We start from the raw sequence: 21,975 nt of genomic DNA on the forward strand, positions 1-21,975 counted from the left end.
TGAGGAAAACAAAGTCCAAGAAGTAACAGCGTAGGCTTGCCAAGGGTCAGGCTGTCAGGAACAGAAGCAACATTTTCTTGTTATCCCATGGTCTGGCAGGGAAATTCCATTAAGTTCATTTTAACAGGTTCTGTTGTCCCTTTGTTTTTATTAATGCTAGTATTTTTTTGCTTTAGGTATGGTACCACTTACCTTTTTTCCTTTTTAAACATGACATTTTTAAATCACATGATGTACTGACACCAAAAAAAAGCTTTGTGGATTGACTCTTATCCCAGAAGTGCCAATTCTACATTGTCCCATGGTTTAAGAGAAAAATGTGACACACAAAACTTTGCACTGTTTAAATGTTATTTTATTAAATATCTTCAGTTCAAGGTTTCATTGTAACAAAGCTATGAAGGTTCTACCAACATTCAGACCAAACAAACAAACACTAGCTAACTTTAATTATTTCTATATCATGCAAAAATTCTGCATCAAATGCCTTCCATTTCCTGTTTAAAATGTGATATTTATAATATATATTATATAGATGCTTATATTAGCCCCATAAGAGAACATTAAGAATGCTAAAGGTGTACAGCTGTGTTTGATAATGGCCATACCAAGCTAAGGTTCTCATTAACTTAAAAGGAAACAAAACAAACAAAAAAAAACCCAGAAGAGAGTTTGTCTCCAAGACTGTGCAAAACCAAAAAACCCAAGAGTTCTCCTCTCTTTAAATTTTCTCTGAAAGATGCAAGTACTTAATACAGAGGGTTTTCTTTTTAATTATTAATCAGGTAAAGACACAAGGAAGATCAGACCTAAAGAAGGCATGCATAATGTTTTGTATTTATCTTTTTTAAATGGCATAATTGTAATCTCCTGTTTGCTCTCTCTTTGTGGCTTTAAAAAAAAACACAACTGAATAAAATATCAAGGCTTTTCACTTTTCCACTTCACTCACTGGCTTAGTGCTGCCTTAAAAAAAATGTTTCAAAATAATAAAATTTAGTGTTTGCCCCCCATGGGTTCAATCCTCACACTCCTCCCTGGGGTGGTGGAGGGAGGACAAAAAGGGTATTTGCTCAGACAAACCTGGGAAGCGTGGATGGTCTTTTCCTTCATCAGGGGTTAGCTGATCTAATCCTGGTGTGGGATAGCACCTCTCTAACAACGGGAGCAGAGAGCTATTTGTTGCAAAGCGACAGCTCCAGTTTGTGCAACAGCTTTTATTTTCTGCATTCTGATAAATAAGGATTAAAATTCCAAATTAGCTTTCTTCTCTTCCGTAGTCTGTAAAAAGTTTGCCTCACATTTAGTATGCTGTCAATGCAATCGCTTTAACTCCTTTGAAAGATCCAAAAAATTATTAGGGGTAGACAAAAATTCAGGTAAAAGCCCATCCCAACTTCTGCAAGTGATGCCTTCCCTCAGTCAAGACAAATCCTATCGGGTCCACCAGAAAGGCCATTTTCTTCTGGGGGCTAGGCTCCCTCCTCCGTAAGGTCAACAAAACACTTCCACATTCCCTACCCAATGAATAAAGGAAATGGACTCCTTTTGCAGCAAAGACAAGAAAGGAAGATGAATTGGCCCAAAGGACAAACATCAGATCACATGTGCTAATTCCCTTTCCCCTCTGCTTCATGAGGTATCTGCTAACAACCAGAGGCAACACAGGGAGGTGGCCTGGAGTCCTTCGCTACAGTTTTTGAGGTTCTGATCTGATAGTTTTCTGTGTTACAACATCACTGTAAAAAATAGAAAAATTACCCAAATAAACACTAGGAAACATGACACTTACAAACATCAGATGGGTTAGTGGTGGGGAGAAGCACCTGGCTGGGGCTGCTGGCTCCCACGGCTATTCTACTTGGAGACCAAACCAATCAAACAGGAGGCCAGGGAACCCCTTTAATTCTATGGGTGCATATATTTCAGTATAAAAAACACACGCTATTTATGCCTCATATAGGAGTGTATGTGCAAGTCTTCATGAAGAACATAACACTAAGTTTTTTGTCTGCTTCCTAAGGAACACGTGTTCTGCAGTACTGTGGATCCCAACTATGCTACTAGAAAGAAAAAAAAAAATAGAAAATCCCATACATGTACCCTCTTCCTCTAAAATCTCTGCTTTTAATGCAATGCTTTTTTTGTTTTGTTTTGTTAAATTAAATAAGCTGGCTTCAAACCTCCATGTTTGGCCAGGTAGTGGCTGTTTCTAAAACCAGTATCTCTGAAGAGCAAGGTTCTATTTAAGTTATATTCACTTAAACCCATTTTTTTTAATCCCTACTTCCACCTTTAGTTTTAAATCAACATTCCATTTTGTTGGTTTTTTTTTTTTTTCTTAAAAAAAAAAAGTCTCTTTTGGGATCCATCAGCCGAGCAACCAGCTTTCCATAGCGTTCTTGCTGTGCAGAAATCAAAGAAGAAACTCAGGCTGAAGTCAGTCTGCTGGGCAACAGGAAGAGAAGTGCCTCCTCTCTCTTGAACCCCAGTCTTCACACCGGCTCCTCTGGGGTCTCCTTGCCACCTCTCACCGATTGAAGTCGCAGCACAGCCTGAATGCGATGTTAACTTCCACCATGGCTTTGCGGAGCACAGTTCAGCCATTCGCTGCTCAAGCCGCCTCCTTTTTTGCTCTCCCTCTCTCTTTCTCTCTCCTTCACTTTTGCTTTCCCCCTCACTTCATTTCTGAAAGATGTTCCAGCTGCTGCCATTTTCTTAGCCCTGGGGGAGGGGGCACGTTGGATAATCTGTCATTTATTTAGCATTATTCCTGTTTTTTATTTTATACAAACAACATGTCTTTTTTTTTTTAGATTTAAAAACACCTTCGTACAGCAGAAACAGACACGATGGATCCATGGAAAACAACAGAAAGGCAGCGCCCGGAGCATCAGATGCATGCAGGGTTTCGTGCATTTGGCTGCTGCCTGTTTGTAATTTGTATTTATTTTTTTTAATGTCAAAACAGACATGACCGTTGCTGTCACTCAGGCACTCCAGAGCTGCTTGCTAAGAAGATATTGCCCTCCAGCTGAGTATCTCCACAAGTTGCTGTGATCAGGAAGAGGTAGTGTCCACCCAGAAAGGAGAGGGGAGAACGGGATGGAAGATGGAAGGAAATAAAGCCAAACATTAGCTGTACACAATTAAGAAACCACGTTTTCTACAGGGTAATGATTTGGTGCAGGCAGAAACCCTTCCCAACACAGCACAGACTGGGGCTCGTGAAGAGAGCCCTGAAGACAAGAGGCACACACTTTCCCTCCCAGGTGGCTGAGTGTGCCAATGAAAATTAACTACTTGTTAAAATTAATTAATGGCTTGATTGGAGCAAACCTGGGCCCACTATCTGATAGTGACATGTCCCAGAAGTTGAAGACATTTCCCAAGGGGTGATCAAAGGCTCTGGTCCTAAGTTTCTGCCTCACTTCCAATTGGCTTTTGCCTTGAATTGAAAAGGGGTTTTTGTTTTGTTTTGGTTTGGTTTAAGTCTTCAGTAATTTTGTCTCTGAATGTTCTTAATATTTAAATAAATGTATGAGCTCTTCTGCAGTTTTGCAAAGTTGTTGCCCTGATGACTGCTTTTAGCAAAGGCTCCTCCTAGTCAATATTCTTGTGTCAAATTACTGGATTTATTTTGATCACTTTTAAGTTTGGGGTTTTTTTCATGTTTGTTAGCATTGTCCTGCCATGAAAGCATAGCCAAAATCTTCTTTCTACCATTTCTTAGTTTGCAAATCTTTGTTGCAAAATCTCTTATTAGTCTTCTCCCTTCTCGGTTCCTACTCTCTACACAAAGTCCTCTGATTAACCCCAATCTTCTTTTATGGCTGCAGTTTCCTTTTAAGATAACTTACCCCAAACTGAACTCTGCCTCCAGGTGAGAACAAACCACTGATTTCTATTTAAGCATTCTTATTCATCTCATTCCTTCTTCATCCTTACCCTTTGCTGCACATGGGAATGCTGCTCCAAAATGATTCAATGTATTTAGATGGGGGCTGCCCACACTGACCCCACTCACAATTGCATGTGGTTACACCTCCTTCAGAACCCAGAAATGCATGCAAATATTTCAACTCCAGTTTAATTTATGGGGTTTGGGTTTTTTTAAAATATTGTTTTAACCAACATTTTGTGGTTTGGAAACGGCTTCTGCTCCGCAGTTTTCAGAAACCCACCAGCACATGCTTTTGGAGGAGGTGCAACATTTCAGCAGCCAGCCAAGTCAAGGAAACGTACCTCTTCTGTAGCAGCTAAGATTCTCCATTCCTAAGCTTCCTCAGAACTCCTAGGCATAGCCACTGAGCCATACTGATCTTTAATAATTTCTTCTACATATTTTTGGGGCTAAATCCAGGACAGAAGTCTCCCTCAGCATCTCTGTGATGAAAACTGAAGCAAGTAAGTTATTTTTTGTTTCCCTGCAAAGGCTTTATCCTTCTCACTGCCTTACTCCCTGGAAATTCAGCTGATTGTGCAGCTCTCTTGAAAGCTTCCCTGCTTCTGGTGCCCCCAACTGGCTTTTGCTTCTCAAATTCCATCTGTGACCTCTGCAGTTTGCTGTGATAGTTCACATTCCTTTCCATTGCCTTCAGTAGGGTTGAATCCTCACAACACATAAGAATAAAAGCTGCTCTTGGCTTAGTCCCAAGTAGTACACAAGGCTAGGACTCAAGAAGTAACTATACTTGAGTGGTTCATCCTCAAAGGACCACATTAAAAAAAGCTTGTCTCCCAGGTGTAGATATTTTTCACGTTTGCTCTTAAGTAGAAAATCTTTAGTAAAAAGGTCCTAAGATTAGGAAACTTAGATCTTTAAAATGAACGTGGCATATACTTCAGCATAAAACAAAAAGAGGCAGAAAGCATTTGTACATCTAACTGAAAGAAACCAGTAAGACAATAAACAAGAATGCCTAAATGCTGCAGAAGTAAATGGATCTGCTGTCCTTCAGCAGCAAGCAACAATTGTTTCTTCATGTCAAATTTTATAATCAGTTTCCTCCAATGCTGAGTTGTGGCAAGCTAATTGGGGCAGTATTTTAAATCCTCTGACATTATTATTTGGTTAGATTTTTTTTTCCTCTGAGTTTTTTCAAAATTGTACACTAAATAGCTTCTGCTAGTCAGAAAAACGGTAGTAAAATATATATGAATAAACCTTTACCCTTATGGCACAGAAATTGTTCTACATAGATTTTACAATACCCTCTCTAGAACATGACATTCTCATCAAAAAAGTTCTCTGAGGTCACCAGCATGTAAAGGCAGATCTCTGACAGCTGGCAAACCTGTGCACAGCATGAGATACTCTTCCTCTCTGCTCTGGATTAGCACTGTGTCCCAGCACAGAGCTGAGTACCTGGGAGGAAGCACTGCTGCTACAAGGGTAGCTACGCTCAGGAACAACCGTCTGGCACATGACTCCAGTTTCTCAGGAGTGGCAGATAATCCTGCTGAGTCCAGAGGACAGGGCTTAGAGAAAGGAACATCAACTGATCAGCAGAAGGTTTCTGGCCTGCAGACAACTAAAAATGGTTCTCTCATAGCCAGCTAAACAGCCTTGAATACTGAATTCCCACATACAGCAGCCTTAGCTGTGTGTATGATATACTCCTTCCCTGATGGTCCATACCCGTATTTGATCCTCACTGGAGAGGTGCTGCAGGAGCTCCAGAGCAGTGGTAGTGGACATTCAGCCACTTGCCATCTCGGCGGTGCCAGACCCGGGTCTCTTCAGATTGCGTGGTGCGAGGCCGGCCTTGGCCATCGATGTACTGTGTCAGGCGGATGTACGCAATGCAGGCAGCATCCTCACCAATGACATGGACGTGGGGGTTCAGGATGGTGGTGTGTATTGGCTTGCTGTTCTTCGACAGTACTGGCAGAACATGCAAAACCATCAGCTTCATTTTACTACTAAGAAGGAACAGCCCCCCACAGCCTCCAACCTCTTTTGTATTCTACTCACCTTCCACTGGATTCTGGGATACAATAAAAATTGCTCCTGCAATTTTCCAGGCAAAATCCAAGCAATTCTTTCCCCTATCACCTGTTCTTCTCCTTAGGAAACTGCACACTTCTTATTGCCCAGAATCCCCTGGCCCCTTTGTTCCCACTTCTTCTGCAAAGCATACTCGCCACTTTTTCAACATCAGTGCTGCTGCTTCTTCAGTTACATGAAAAGATCTTTTAATTACAGAATATTGTTGCAAATGAGTCAATAATCAGGATATCTTTAAGCTAGGCCTACATTATATATGAACAAGCCTCAGAGAAGTGTAAAAATCACTCCAGAACAGGCTTTTGAGAGAGACAGTCTCTGCATACTTAGAGGACTAGGAATTGCCTGTACTAAGGACCTTGACCTAACCACCAAAATAAAACAAATTGAACACCTCAGGATTTAAATTTCAATTATCTCATTCTGTGGAGACATCCAGAAAGGGAAGCAAATTCACTGGTATAAATGATAGCATTTCTCCCAACTCTTTCCTGCCCCAGGCTGACAAGGTGACCCTTGTATCCACGTAATGGGTTCATTAAGTGTTAGAGACCTGAAACCATTCAGGGAAAGCTCGAAGTGAAGGTGTGACTCATAACTATCTTTATGTCTGACCATTCAGTATATCTACCCCCAAAATACATGTTTTTTCCATCAAAATATGCTCTTTTTTTCCATTTCGGTATCAGTAGGAAATACGGTGCCTCAAACTTTTAAAGCTCCTGCAGTCCATGCTTACAAAATACTTGCACCGGGCAGACTGTATGCCTACAGTGAAGGGATCTGGGGGTTAGAACTGAAATTGTCGCTGGAAAAGGCTTTTGAGATAAAGCATCCTGGCTCTTATAAATGCATCATAACTGATGCACAATCGAGTTCTTGCTGGTTCTGATAGCCAGTAAAAACAAGGGCAATTTTCCCCCCCAAAATGTGGCATAAAGAAAGACTAGAGAGAAGGCTGTTGGTGTTACCAAATCTACCCACTCACAGTTCTCAAAGTAAAACTTATGGAAATCCATTCCTTCAACCAGGTTCCCCAGTGCTTCAGGTTCAAATGAGGTCAAGCCAGGATCACAGATTTTTCTGCAAAGAAAAGCACCACAGGCTTACAGTCTGTATTTGAGCCCAAGGGCCATTTACACAATGAAGTGCTGGTACGGCATTTGACTTACACCCTGCATCCACCTAACTATTTCCCTACTCCAAGGAATAAGTTCCTGGAGGACTCAGTCGTACTGCAACAACACGGAGTTGGTGCTAGTTGGCATTTCACATAAAACAAGCCTCTGGGTTTGGGACTTTTCTTTTATTCTCTTTCTGCCCATTTCACTGCCCTCTGCCCTACTTTTCTTACAAAGCCAGGACATTTTCCTTTTGTCACTCCTGTTGCTGTTTGATACCTGACCTCTACTTGATGTTCATTTAGAGAGCTCTTCCATATCCCTACTCCTAATTGAGGGAGGCTAAAAAGCATAAAAATTTTACCATCCCTGACTGCATTACAACTCCTCATACCCAGGAGCGAGATCATCACTTGCACACAAACTGATAAACAACCTGTCAGAAGACATCTATACTTACGTATAAGCCTCGAAGTCTCCATTATTGATGGCTTCTATCAGCTGCTCTGTTATCTTAATGATCTCCTGCTTACGCACTGCAGACAAGAAGAAAGAGCAATTTAACCAGGCATAAGACTTCAATGGGAATATGGGGCTAGGAGGTGCTTCCTACAAGCAATTTGCAGAGCACCGTTAGTCTAGACCTCATAGGATGCTACTCCCTGCATTCTGGAGATATGCAGTAATGACAGCCATCCACATGAGATTAGGGGGGGCAGTGATATGAAAGGGAAATGGTGATCCCATTAATGCAGTGAAAAAGGAAATAAAGATGTGATATTCTTTTTTTTTTTTTTTTCCCTTCTAGAAAGGTCTAAGGCACCAGAGGTGTCTCCTGAATGACAGCCTGAGGTGCTTCTGGGGAGTCTGACCAATGAATGTCAGTGAACCTGCCAATGTGAAGCACTTGTCTGGCAGCTTAAGATGTGGAAACCCTTCACCACAGTGGTCATATACAAATGGCCACTACACAGATCAAGCCAATTGGAAAAAAGTATCCCAACGACTTGCCTGTCACCATCACCAATACCTCAGCTATTATGAACGCTGCAAACAGGCAACTGGGACATGTAGGGATGACTTCCGCAAGCTAAAGACCACCACAGCAGGATGGATGGGTTGGATGAACAGGTCCTAGCTATATACTAGCATGTACCCCATTCCTCAGGCTTCTGCCAATCCCTATGGCACAACTCTCTTCAGCGCTCTGACAGCACTGCCATTAACCCAACCCAACACACTGGTATCAAGATGAATGAAGATAGGGACAACTGCCTACTGTTATTTGGCCCCTCTCTGGCCAGCACCTCTGCACTCTCTTCTTTTGGTTTTCCACAGCTGATTGCCCAGGCCCCATCCCCTCTGAGGTGTTCCATCACCCATGCTGATCTCAAGAGTCCTTAATGCTCGCAAAGTTTGGGTCGGCTCTGTTAAATACCATAATTCTAGTTCTATGACTATATGTACACCATATATATGCTTGATCCTGTATGCACACCCTCACATCTCTTCAGCCTTCCTCGCACTTTCCCTGCAGGTAGAATATTCTGCACATTATACAAGCATTTAGGAGGTGCTCTAGCATTGTCTTCAATATCACCAAATAATTTACAATTCCTACCACCAGAAGTGGAATTTATTTGTCCTTAGGCATCTAAAAATGTAGGTGTCTGAAATGGAAGCAGTCACCTGACTGTTCCTCCTTTAGGCCCTGAAAGAAATAGGCACTTCTGGAAGTCTCACCTGAGGCATCTCAGATGCCCATCACTAGGGCTATGGTGTTTAAATTCAACCTACCATCTTTAGATGTCCAAGTCAGGGAAGCTGAATTCCACTCCACATGCCAGAAGATGCTAGTCTGAACTGCTCTGCCCTGTAAACTTTCATCCACATGTGTATCTCATCCTACCACTGATAAATGCAGCTGCAGAGCAACAAGATGATAATCTCACTGGCTATGAAAGATTTCTGCACCCACTCTGGAAATCAATTAAGAGAATTATGCTACCCAGCCAGCCACAGAAGCATCTCAGATAGGGCACATCTGGCTCATAATAGTAAGGGAGCTGGTTTTGCCACTCAGGCCGTATAGATTTCTGCACATTGAAAGATGTATACAAGGAATGGATCAAAACAACACAGTGGGCTATGTCTATTGTGAAAAATGTCTTGACAAGCAAGTCATCTGGAATTGCTTCCACATGAAGCAGGGCTACTTGTTGGACCTCCCTCCCATGCAGAGCACACACAAACATGTGCAATATCCGGAAGATAAGAGTCCATGGGAAAGGCTCTATTTGGGAGGAGCAAGGAAATCTGCAGACCACAGCCACCATGTGCTGACTCATCCCAAGTAGATTTGCACCCCCTTCCCAAGTGTCACTATGCAGCAGCATCGACCCTATCCTTCAACACAAGTCCATTCCATCAGACTGTGCTTGTCTTCTTGCTTTTACTACATGTCCCGAGCTACAACCAGCACACAAGAGGTTATCTGTTTTTTCTAAAGCATAGAGCACCTCGGGACGTCCCGGGGTAAGGCATTCGCGCCCACCACTCCTGATGATTCCACAGGCCGTCCTAACTTACACTGCAGAGAGGCACAAAAGGGAGGCAAGCATGCACCAGCACAGATAAAAGTGTGACTCACGGCTATTCTGCTTTTTTGAGTAACCTAAGAGGCAGTCCCGGTTCAGCGGCCTGCCAGCACTGCTGCAGCAGTACTGCCAACAGGAGACCGCAGCTGGGCCGCAGGCGTGGCAGCGCCCAGGGCAGCATTTTTAGGGGCGCTCAGTCTGAACACCGGGGCAGAGCTTACGGCCGGGCTCCCCTGCGGGCGGGCCGGCCTTGGGCCACCCCCGCGCCTCCCCACGGCACCGGCCCGCGGCACCGCGGCGCCCCCCTGCGGCCGCCGCCGCTCCCTGCAGCCGGCGCCGCCCGCGGCGGGAGTGGCCCCGGGGCGCGGCGGGCGGGACCGGCGCTGGGAGCCGGCGGCCCCGCCGTGCCTGTGCCCGGCTGCCAGCGGCCGTGCCTGCCTCCGGTAGCGCCTGGCGGCAGCGGTGAGCTCAGAGGGGCGCTCTGCCCCCTTCTCGGACGGCCGGGGGGTGAGAGGCACAGAGGTGGAGAGAAGAAGGGGGGGGAGCTTTACATCTACGTAACTAGTATTAGTTGCACTACTCCACTACTGCTACCCAGCTGCTAACTTACACGGTGCACGGTTAAGTACAAAGGGAACTACTGGAGTTAGCAAAGGCTCCGACCGAGCACGCTCTAACTCCAATGTCTGCCCTGGGCTGTCCCAGGCAAGAAGCTTCTCTTCACAAGACTGTGTAGCTGCAAAACAAACGTAAGCATTAAAATAATAAACAAACAAAAACCAGAAAGCAAAATAAAAACCAACAAAGAGGTACAAATACACACAGCCCCAACCCCTGTCAGCACACAGAGACATCCACATCCCAGCAACCTCTACCCGCTTTCCTGCCTCTGTCATGCATCGGCCGGGCTGGACACTGCTCGGGGGGGGGGACTGCCCTGGCACTGGTGCAGAAGACCCCCCAGAGCACAGTAGGAATTGCACTAATGCTACTGGAGGTAGTTTGAGGGTGACCTAGAACACTGATTGGGGTAGTGACAGAGCAGCACGAGGGCAAGTAGGAGATTTGAGTGAAAGGGAAAAAAAGAAGGGCATCCAAATCACTGCAAATCTCAACTCGGAAGGGAGCAGGGTGGGAGAATGCTGCCCCACTTGGCAGAGAAGCGATTTGGCACTCCTGAGTGTACCAAGCAGGGCCTCGCTATGAGCAAGAGGAAGGAGTTAATAAGAAAGCAATGATGCACAGTTCACAGCAAAAAGGACTTCAGAAGAGATCATTTCCCTTCCGATCTGGCTGGGCAAAACATCTTTCTCATTGCACCTCACAAGCCAGCAGTTTGACGCCCTTAGAGCTACTTCAAAAATAAGTAACAGAGAGGCTCCGACTGCTGCATCCTATGAGATCCTGGTGCTGTGTACAAGAAACCAGGGAAGAAGACGGGAAGAGACAGAAGAGGGCATGCCTGTTCCTTCCTTCCCAGACCGACCTGAATGGAATCAAATACTCCAGCTGTTCCCAACTCACATTCAGGATCCTTCCATTATAACTTTAAATAGTCAGGCAGCTAGTACGGTATGTCTGTGTAGGGGAAAGGCTGGGAATCCCACCCAGATTTTCTCCAACCTACTAGCTTTTTTCATATCCATTTTCAGAGTTTTTCAGCCACAGGCTCCTCTACAGAGGCAGCCAGTTCAGGAGAGATCAGGCAGAGGGTACCATAACTGGCAGACTAACCATGGTACCAGCTGAGCTAGCCAGACAGACACGCAAGGTAAAGCTCACAACAGAGAAATGCCCCTCAGAGCCAACATTATCCAAGGATTTTCACTCAGAGCAACTGACAACGGATTCAGAAATGCTGAGGGGTTTTCCAGCAGCCACAGCCTCCCTTCCAAAGCATCCTTGAAACAGTCTATAAAAACTGTTTTTCTTTTGTACTTCCTGAGCACCACCCATGTCTGGGGGGGGGTGCTCAGAAGTTCTTGACGAGCGAGACTGAATTCAGCCCCATGCTTTCCCTTCGTAAGCAGACCTGCACCGCTGAACCCATTTACCACAAGGAAAACTAAGAGATGCAGTGACTTGCCCAAGGAAACCCCAAAAGGCAGCATCTCTGCAGAGAACTCCACATCTTGCCCTGATGAAAGCAAGGGAATGAAATTAGCTAGGATGAGGTTCTGATTTTTTTTTTTTTTTTTTCCAAAAAGGGAAGGAAAGGTTTGGAAATTTTCAGTGTTCGAAGGAGGGCATTCTGCAGGAAGGGAGATGATTTCTTTTTCTTCTGGAGTACTGGAAATGAAAAATCAACATTCTGGAAGGAAGTTGAGGAAAGGAAAAATCTTGGGGAAGGAGAAATGGGAAAGGTGGAGGGAGGGGTGGGAAAACGATGCCATGAAGCACTGCACCCCTGGACTTACTGGCTGAGAAACAGAGAGAAAGCTGGGACTGCATGGACTCAGTCTGTGTTTTGCTCTCACTGTGCCTCCGTCCTTCAAGCACTGAGCTGCCGTCCCCGGTGGAGTGAGGGGGAGCTAGCATGGCAGGGAATTAAAACACAAACACAAACAAAACACGCAAGTTCAGTAAATAAAAAAAGAGAAAGGAAATAGGAGAACATTAAAGAAACCACAATGCTGGGCACAAAACATGCAGGAATATCCTCCAGGGCAAAGCCAAGTAGACAGCTCTACAACATGGATCTGCTGTGCAATTTAGAATGACACAGGGGCGGGGAGGGGTGCTGCCTTTAGCCCCACCACAGTGGAAACAACATATCCCTGAGGCAACTGTCACTGATGGATCAAGACTGTGTCTCCTACACCACAGCAGAACAGATCTGTGTAACCTGTTGTCTATTGAAAATAAATTGGCAGAGGAATTGCACAAGTGCTTCCCTTTTCCCAGGGTCATGGCTCTGCAGAATGCTGAGAACTCCAACATCCCCAAAGCTTTTGGTCGATTTAGTTTTGCTTGAGTGCTTGCTCAACTTAAAACATGGAGGGGCGGGAGTTGAAAAGGAACACTGGTGAACACTGCTACACTTAAAGCTGAAGCACTAAAATTACCAGAGCTGGCCATAGCACAAACCATTACTGTGCAAGCTCCTTCTCTCCCAACCACCATTCAAATGCTCCCTTTCATTAAAATCATAAAATTTCTAACCTCTGACAAAAAAAACCCCTCAGTTTTGATCTGTAGCAATGTAACCCTATACAATTCTGCATAGATTTAGCCCTGACCAACTGCCCTCCTTCCCCCCACCTACTGTTGCAGTCCTAGCCTTCCTCTCCTCACAGCATTCCTATTCCTGACTTACAGGACCCATTAGCTCAACTGGCTGAAGTCTGGGATCTCTCCTGAACAAAAGCTGCCAAAGGAGACAAGGCTGTGGACAAGTACCTGTTTTGGATGGATATCCAGCGGAGATTAGATTAATCGATTTTATTACCACACTACCCAAACCATCTGGTTCTCTTCCCTCAAAGCTAGGTTCTTAAACCATGGATTACTCTTTGGCAAAAAGGTGGGAGCTAGAGTACTGTCCTGTAGTGAGGTTAGGTCTTATCTGAAACAATCTGTATGGCAGAGCTCATTCACTCACTGGCACATGTTTCTGCTCCCTGTGACTCCTCAGAAGAGGAGCCAGCAGCTTGTGATAAGCCACAGGAAAAGCATCGGGAACTAGCCCAGCTGACAGAGGTGACATTGCTGCTACACCACAGGGTCAGCATTGATTTTTTCCCTGGGTATGTAACTCTGATTGACTACAGGGAGAATGAGAATATACCTCTGCTTCAAAATGCAAACTATTAACGCATTTGCCTCAGAATGCAAACTGCATTCACCCATCCCGAACCTGCTCATTCAGGAAAATGTCTGCTCGTCCTTCTTTAGGGAGGTCAGGAAAAGGACAGCTGCTCAAACAACATGAGCAGACATGGGACTCGGAGCTTCTTCATCTGAAGAGTTTTACAAGTACAGAATATTTATGATACGGTCACTGAAAGGTGTGAAATCTCTTCTCAGCCTCTCCCTCTACTGATATCTCAGTCAAGGACAAGAAAAATCATTTCCATTCAGAGACAACAGGCTGAGTATGATCTCCATATTAGAAAGAAAAATAGACCCAAAGAGAAAAAAATAAAGAGGGAAGTGCATACATGTCACTACAGAGATTCCCAGAAAGGAGAGAGAAGGTAGAGTGAGCAGTAACCGAGAGGTTTCAACTCCCTGTAACCTACAGGGAAGTACAAACACACCACCAGACTCCAAACCTCAAGGGACTGGTAGGGATTTTCCAAGCCTAGAAATGGACTGGAGATGAACAGATTATGATATTTCCAAGAAAAGAATTCCAACTCTGAGACAAAAACAAATTAGCTCAGGGCAAACAGTGTTTATATACCACAGAGGCCAAGTCAGCTGGTTCCCCAACACATGGTCCCACTGTGACAGGAATGACAGCATCATGGCGAATTTATGAACTGAGTCAGACACAGAAATCTGGGAAGCTAGTTCAAGGCAATGATCGAATCTCCAGGATCCCCTGCCTACACTTAGCTGGATTAGAAATTACAGGCAAAGCACCTACCTTTCAGATCCTCATCTTCGGTCGTGGTGTTACAGCTCTCTGTGGAACCCTGCACAGCAGAACAGAGCATTACCAGGCATCAGCAGTCATGAGGAGCATGAGTACATAGTTTGATTTGTTTGTGAAGGAAGATGGGGAAAAGCGCAAAAACACTGGCAGGGATGGCAGGGAGAGGATGATACAAAGAAGATTTGGATGGAAGCAGGCCAAATATTAAGCAAAACTTAACAGCATCTCTGCTCAGCTTTTGTGTGTTTAAGCCATTCAAGCTGTCCACCCAGAACTTTTACAAGGACAGAAGTTAACAAACTCTGTCAAATGAGATCAAATGGGAGTTGCTTCTGTTTGGAAGAAGAACAGCCACAAGAAGCTAAAGAAGGGCGCTCTCAGAGGAACAGGTCTCCATTTCCAGAAGGAAAAAAAAAGTGCTTAAGTGCCTGTATCTTCTTTTCCACCCCACATACGAAAGAGAGTGGTGATTACACACCACAGTAGGAAAGAGATGATAATATTTGAACAGTTGTCCCTACTAAGCCTCTTCCAGAGATCCACAGCCATACAACATAACCCTCCCGGTCTACTGCCAGGATCACGCTACAAACCAGACGTCAGAAAGGTAGAAACCGAAGTAAAACACACGAAGACGAGAATGACAAGAGAGAAGTGGAGGTTTCTCTGACAAAACTCCCATCCCTTACCTTTATGCCATCTGTAGCATTATGGACAACAGTTGTTTGAGGCTCCTAGGAAAGGATGGAAGAATCATTAAACTCCAGTTCCAAAGTATTCTCTCATTTCTTTTCACTCCCCAGCAACTGGGGAAAAGGTGACTGACAAAAAAAATACCAAACCACAAACTCCAAACAGTACATGTGTGCTTGCGTGCATGCGCACACACTTCCTGCACAGAAGGTTTCCTGAAGAGAGAGGTTGCACTAAAAGCTACAGTCGCAAGGAGACAAAGTCCCCAGCTTCCCTGCAATTGCCCCATATTCCCAATTTGCTTCCAGTGAACGAGGCTGGCACCAATGCCAGATGGCCACTGAGCAGCCAGCCTGCACCCTCTGCAGCCGTTCGTCAAGTAACGACCCCTCAGCAGCGTCCTTGCTGGAAAATGCTTCAGAAGAGGGAGAGGGGAAGGAAAGGTTAATACTGGGCTGGGGCCTTTGTCTCCCCATTTTTTGGAAAGTTTTCTGGGTATTTTACTCTAAAAAAGGGACATTCATAATTTCCGTGATAAGAAGGGGATAAGCCAGACCACCTCAATGCCTCTCAGAGAGGAGCTGCTAAAGAAACTGGGTCGTAAAAAAAGGCATGTTTTTCTAAAAGTCTCTAAAATTAAATCCAATTTCAATAATAACAACAATAATTAACAATTTGGAAAGGCTCCTTCCGTATCAAAACCATAATGAATGAAGGCAGTGAAGGGAAGGCAGAAAATTATGAAGTGTCCCAAGAACCCTTTGCACTACAACAAACCACAAAAACATCAAATCCCTCCCTCCCACCCCCCAAAAAATGCCAAATCCAACTCTCCGGAGACACACAACAAAGAGCAGCTATCAGGCCTACGGGTGCTAACTAGCTCCTGCACTCATCCCTTCATTACCAGGACAAGCCTTCAGGATCCTGCACCATCTCCTCCCCTCAGCGAGGGCACCAGGGACTGTGACGGTGCAGTGATACACATTTGCCCATCCGCCCCTGTCACCCATTGCACTGCTGCCTGATCTTCCAAGCATACTGAGGCAGACCACAGCGAGCTGTGCCGTTAAAGATACTCGGCACAGGGCACCCTATGAAGCCCACTGCACACAGCCTAAGCAGAAAACGCTAGCCCAGCAAGTCAGCAAGCTGGAGAGGATTGACCACAAAACTGAGCAGGCCAAATGGGCCATCAAAGGGTTCTTCTAAAAACCCTTTGCCTGCCCTTTTTTCTGTGGTGTCCTGAAGTCCATTCTCCATTTCCTGGGTGTTGGAGAGTGGATGGAGCTTGCCACTCTCTTCTTCCAAATTAGCCTCCCCAAAGCCAGCAGGAACAGTTGAACAGGACACACAGAACTATACAGGGATGGCACAAGGGGAAGTCCAGGCAAGCTGCGATCCCCACATCCAACCACAGCTCTGCTCAGCACCCCCACCCCAAAGCCTGTGAGGCTGTGATCAGGCCCCACAGCAGCACAGGGACACAGACAGAACAAAGCCAAAACACAAGCTGAAACAGAGCAGCACAAGCAGCACTCGGGGGGGGGGGGGGCGCGGGGGGGAGGGGGGGAGGGAGAGAAGGGGAGAGGACAGAATCAAAATTAAACCAAACAGCAAAAAAAATAGCGGTTGGGGAAGATACCATGGACGTCTGCACTGGGGGTGTTTCTTTTGCAGTGCTTACTATACTGGTTTTGTTGTTGCTCTGTGGCTGAGACAGAAAAACATGGTTTTAGTTCCCCTGCTTGGGCAGCAGAGGCAGTGAGAAAATGACAGTATTGCTTCAATCCCAACCATCTCCTCAGACCCTCCCCTCCCCACAGGCTCCATCACCAAGAAGAGGGAGGAAGGAGGAGTGCTGCCCGAGTCGCCGGACATCATCCTTCTGTCAGAGGCAACAGATGTTGTAAGGGATGTACCAAAACCCAAGTGTGCATGGACTGCTAGAGCTACAAGGAAGGAAAACAGAAGGGGAAAAGGCAGCAGCCCAAAGGGATGGGGAGAATCCTGCAATGAGCACCAGCAAAAGTATTTGGTGAAGAAGAATGAGAGATGGCAGCAGTCCCGAGAGAAAGAGACTGCAGAAGTGAGACACACGCAATAGTCATGGTGCAGTCTCAAACCAGGGACAAATGGGAGTTGTGTCTGAGGAGTCCCAAAGTGTGCAGGAACAGTCCTAGATATATGATGATGCTGAGGGTCCCAGGGAATCTACTGATGCAAGAAAAAGTGTGATGAGCCCTAGAAAAGTAGAGAAAAGGTGAGGTATGGAGTGTTGTGTCCCTGCCATGACCTGAACAAAGAGACTTCAGGACCAAAATATGCAAAGGGATGGGGGTGGGATGCAAGGAAAAGGCCAGGTAGTTCCCCAAGTAGCAAGTCCTCTGAATGGTGCCCAGTAGTTTTTCATCTATCCCCTCTTCAGTCTCTCCTGTAGCTGTGGTAGCAGAATAAAAATCTCTATTTCCTGCATTCACACAGCACAACACCGAGGCAGTCACCAGCTTGCTGCAAAGAAACATCCTATTGAGTCACGTACGGCAGTTACATCAGGAATGAGCAAAGTCTATATTTGTAGGAAGACAAACCTGTGCCCACTAGTATATATTTCCTAGCCCACAAATCCCGTCAGTTGTTGGACAATTAGGCCCAGAGTTACACTGCCGTGTAACCCCCACACCAGGCATATAGCTCTCTTGCTGCCAGGCACCAGCAACGATGTCAAAATCTGCACTGCAGGAGCCTTGCTCAAACTCCTTGGTTTACAGATCAGGGGTACTGGATGGGAGCTCGCACCAGTGTGACCTCATTGCACCTCCTCTCCATCCCACCGTTCTTGGGGAGTGCAAACTCAAACTGCAAAACATCAGGCCTTCATCACCCAGTAACCACCACAAAGAATGCAGAACTCAAATGCTGAGCTGGAAAACATCTGCCATAGGTTTAATTACTGCAACCAGAGACAGATCCTATGAAGTTGAGACTTCACACACACCTACTAATACTTCAGTTTTCACTCACAAGCAGCATGCTTAGCTTAGCTATCCCTTTTGGAGAGGGAGAGAGGAGAAACAGAAGAGGAAGATGGGGCAGGAGGAAGTAGAAGAGAAAGGCAGGAATGAATTCTTTAAAAGTCCATGAAAAAAAAGAAAGAGCATATGACACACTCATCCCCAAAGCTAAGAAAGGAAAAACACTTCACAAATTACTGTTCATTGCCTCATCCTATTTTTCCAGTTCTCTCCACATTGTCCTAAAACCTTGGCCTTCCAAGAGCTTTGCTTCCTGCATGTATTTCCAGCCTAATGGCAGAAGACATGACAGGCTGCTGTGGACATAAGAGAGGAGCAGATCAACCTGAAAAAATTAATTCCAAGCCATTTTGTGGCATAAACACAACCAAATTTCTGGCAACACTTGGGTCCACCCCTCCATACAGCACTGAGGTTCCTGCGCTTCTTCAGGAACAGTGATCCTAATGCAGAGATCTAACTTCCAAACCTCTCCCAATGAGAAGAGCACAGCCCATTCCTTTTAGTGCACTGGGCTAAGAAGATAAAGTTAGCATGAAGGAAGCTATACAAAAATACTTCTGATTTTTGAGAAGGCTTTATAACCGAGGCCAAATGGGGAGAAAAAACCCCCAAACATTCTGGAAGCCACTGTTCTGAAAAAGTTGACAGCAGCTTGTTAGGCGTGGAAAGTCACCTTACAAAGTGCAAACTCAAAGTGCACAAGCACACAGCCTACCCTCCAGGCTGCGCTGAACACCCAGGTCATCCATCATACTCTCCCCCAGCCAGTGGGCTGAAGAAGACTGAGTATCACATTTGCTAGTCCAGAATCACATCGCATTTTTACTCCAGAGCAGAGTCCCAGGGAAGTAAGAGGCAGAAGACTTAGCCTAAGCATTTTCACAGTTCTTTCTCAAACAGAGGTATGTGACACATTGAGCTTCCTGCTCACTCTTGTGTCTTGTGGGCACCTAACCAACTGCCCATCCCAGAGCCCCAGGTACCACAGCCAACTCTTACCCCTCCTTCCCCTCCTACTGCCAGCCAACACCACGGTCACTGGGCAGGCTACGATCTTTGGTAATTCGCAGCAGTACAGCTCAAGTTAAAAGAGGCCAATCCACCTAAAAAGGTGCCGGACCCTTCTTAAGATCTACGTAACACGATTAGTTTTGGCACAGCAGCTGGCAGCGCTTCCTGAGCTAGACAAGAGACAGACAGACAGGCACAAACAACAGAGAGGGTGCAAGAGAAAGAAAACAGACCAGTGATCATATCGCTAGGGACACACATTGCTAGCCAACTAAAAGAAAATAAGTACCAACACATGGGCCATCTCTGGTTATTTAGCCACCTTCACTGCTTCCATGTTTTCTGAGGCTGACACACAGTTTACATACCCCAGCTGCTTTAAAACAACAGGCAGAGGGAATTTAAGTATTGCTGGCAGTGGACAGAAAAGAAGGGCAAGAAAGGCACAACAAACTCCTGCCCTGGAGTTTCATAAAGGCAGGGCTAGTGAAAAGTCAGTCCCTCACATCAGATTTTTCCAAGCAGTACTTTGGAATTACTTTTTTTTTGTTTTCGTAGTTTTAAGCAGTCATTGAAGGACGAAGAGGAGAAATACCTTCCAGATAGTAATATAGAAACAAATTATTCTGCTTTCTCAGTACTGTAACGTTCCCATTCCTACCTGCAATAGGGGAGAAATATTTTCTGGTCTTTTTCTGTGTAAAGGAGATAATGCAATAACTGATTTTTGTACTTTAGTTACTGTTCATATCTCAGTGTCAGAGACAAAGGCATCATCTAATGGGCTGTTTATGACTCCTTACAATATGGCACTGGCCAATTTTCTCTTTGCTCCCTTGAGAGTGGATTTGACTTCTTTTCTGACAAATTCTATGGATGTCAAACATCTGGATGGATGAAAAAAGGGAAATGAATAGGAGAGGGGAGGCAGTTACTGGATATTTGGTCATGCTGGGATACGTAAACAAGATCAGGACAAAAGGAAGTTTTGGATTATAAAGGCTCTGACAAACCTTTTCAGTAAGTATGCTAAAAAAAGAAGTGACCGGCAGCTCTGAGCTGCCCGGCGGTGCTGTGCCCACACATTTCATCTGAACAGTGGAGCCCCATCAGTCTCTGTCACATTTGGAGCGACTCCCAGTTTGTTCTACACTGCAGGGCTCCCACCAAGGATGACGGCACCAACGCCAGGCAAAGCACCTGCTCCTCTTTTTGGCACCTCTGCAACAGAATGACAAAGCCCCATGTCCAGGCAAGGCATATACCTGCTCTGCTGAGCCCAGGAGAACCACTGCCTTTTTTTGTTTCACACTCAGAGCAGGCAAGGTCAAACTGCATTGCCAGCAGTTGATTTTCTGCATAAAATGGCAACTGTACGACTGGTCGAGGGCCTGACAATCGCTGAGCCCTTTTAGTGAGGACATGGACCTTTCAGTGCACAATGATCCCCCCCGCCACCGCCCCCCTGCACAGACATGCTATGTAGGGTGATGAGCACAAGCCGAGCGTGCATGGCATGAGAATGGCGGACGCACGAATCGCAGGCAGCTTACGGGAGGTGCTCACCATCAAATGCACACTGGAGCTCGACTTCCTTTTCTGGACACACCATTGAGAGAAGGAAAGAGAAGGGAAGAGAGGAGATGAGAAGAAAAGCACAGAAACTATTCACACATTAGTGTGCCAGCAAGGGCCCCCCTGCCAATGATGCTCCCCTAGGGACAGGTATAACAGCAGCAGAAATGCACAGATACGTGAGAAGGTGCAGAGAAGTCACCATTAAAGAACATGACTACGCACCAGGGGAAAGGGCAGAGTTGAAGACCCCATCCACTCAAACATCGAGGTCAGAACATAGGTGCCCCACACACTGATATAAGGAGAGGAGAAGAGGGAGGAATATATATACACAAGATGTGGGATGCTAGGTGGTGCCTCTACGTGCTCTCCCACTTCAGAAAACTGCAGCTTCCCCAGCCACACTGAAGAGGTAGGCAGACAACCCCCGCGTGTCCACATTTGGGGGAAGCAGAGGTGTGTTTGCAACTAGGATCAGAGGGTAGGGAGGAGGGCGTAACAGGAGGGACATCCCCAAGGGCTAAAGAAAGAAGAGGGAACTTCTGTTAATAGCACGGGGAGAAGAAAGGCTCCCTCCCACAGAAATTGGGGCTAACTGGAGAGGCAAGGTGCACCCATGCTCAGACATAGAAGAAAGGCAAGGAAGGCAAAAGGCACTCAACAGCCAGAACACCTTGCGTGCTCAGGTACTGGGACAATAAACAAGGACCAATGCTCAAACTTTACTCAACCTTCTTGGACTCTACTCTTGCTCAAACACATCTTCAGTCATCTTCAAAAGACACGTTTCACACTAAACTGCACTCTCCAGTAAACTAGGCTCAGCATGGATTTCTCTGCTCTTTCACTATAGTCTTAGTGTCATCCTGTCCAAGCTGAGCCTGGCAGGTCTTTCAGCGTTACAATGCTACCCCTTCCCCCTGCTGTCTCCACAAACATTTTCCGTCTGCCCTTCTCCCTTGGTATTATCTAGGCTATTTCTCTGCTGCTTACTACTCATGGGGAGGTACTACAGCGTCTAGCTCACAGAATACTGAGGGCAGCACATCCCAGCCAAAACCCACAACGGTGTGGGCTCAGCTACGTAGCTCTGGACTCCTGCACATGACCATGGCCCATCTCTGGAGCAGCCCTTGAACTCAGTACAGGCCACGGAGTTGTACCTCCCCATTTCATACACTTACTGAGCTTTCACAGCTTTCACCTTGAATATTGCCCTTGTCCCTGCTATCCCTACATCAGAGCTCAAGCACCCATACAGACTGGCATGTCTTTGAGAGCAGAAGTGCCCATGCTCAACTTATACCCGGAGCCATGTTTCCAATCA

At 45.7% G+C, this 21,975-nt stretch overlaps 1 protein-coding gene across 20 annotated transcripts in view; it reads right to left on the reverse strand.

Moving 5' to 3' along the window:
• Positions 1-333: 333 nt before the first annotated feature.
• CAMK2G (calcium/calmodulin dependent protein kinase II gamma) overlaps positions 334-21,975 on the reverse strand; it is a 122,143-nt gene continuing 100,501 nt past the window's right edge. For 2 of the 20 annotated variants that reach the window (XM_054832751.1, XM_054832755.1), the window contains 9 exons: positions 16,667-16,735; positions 15,018-15,062; positions 14,320-14,368; positions 12,146-12,259; positions 10,339-10,464; positions 7,592-7,667; positions 6,999-7,093; positions 5,642-5,887; positions 334-3,054 (listed from right to left, as the gene is read on the reverse strand). In XM_054832751.1, the coding sequence (XP_054688726.1) occupies positions 5,655-5,887; positions 6,999-7,093; positions 7,592-7,667; positions 10,339-10,464; positions 12,146-12,259; positions 14,320-14,368; positions 15,018-15,062; positions 16,667-16,735 (807 nt within the window). In that variant the 3' untranslated portion in view covers positions 334-3,054; positions 5,642-5,654. Of the gene's footprint in view, positions 3,055-5,641; positions 5,888-5,977; positions 6,176-6,998; positions 7,094-7,591; positions 7,668-10,338; positions 10,465-12,145; positions 12,260-14,319; positions 14,369-15,017; positions 15,063-16,666; positions 16,736-20,636; positions 20,670-21,975 lie in introns of those variants that run through there. The other 18 variants (XM_054832753.1, XM_054832756.1, XM_054832754.1 and 15 more) reach the window with 10 other exon arrangements.

This window comes from Grus americana, chromosome 7 (genome assembly GCF_028858705.1).
Source record: "Grus americana isolate bGruAme1 chromosome 7, bGruAme1.mat, whole genome shotgun sequence".
NCBI classification, from domain to species: Eukaryota; Metazoa; Chordata; class Aves; order Gruiformes; family Gruidae; genus Grus; species Grus americana.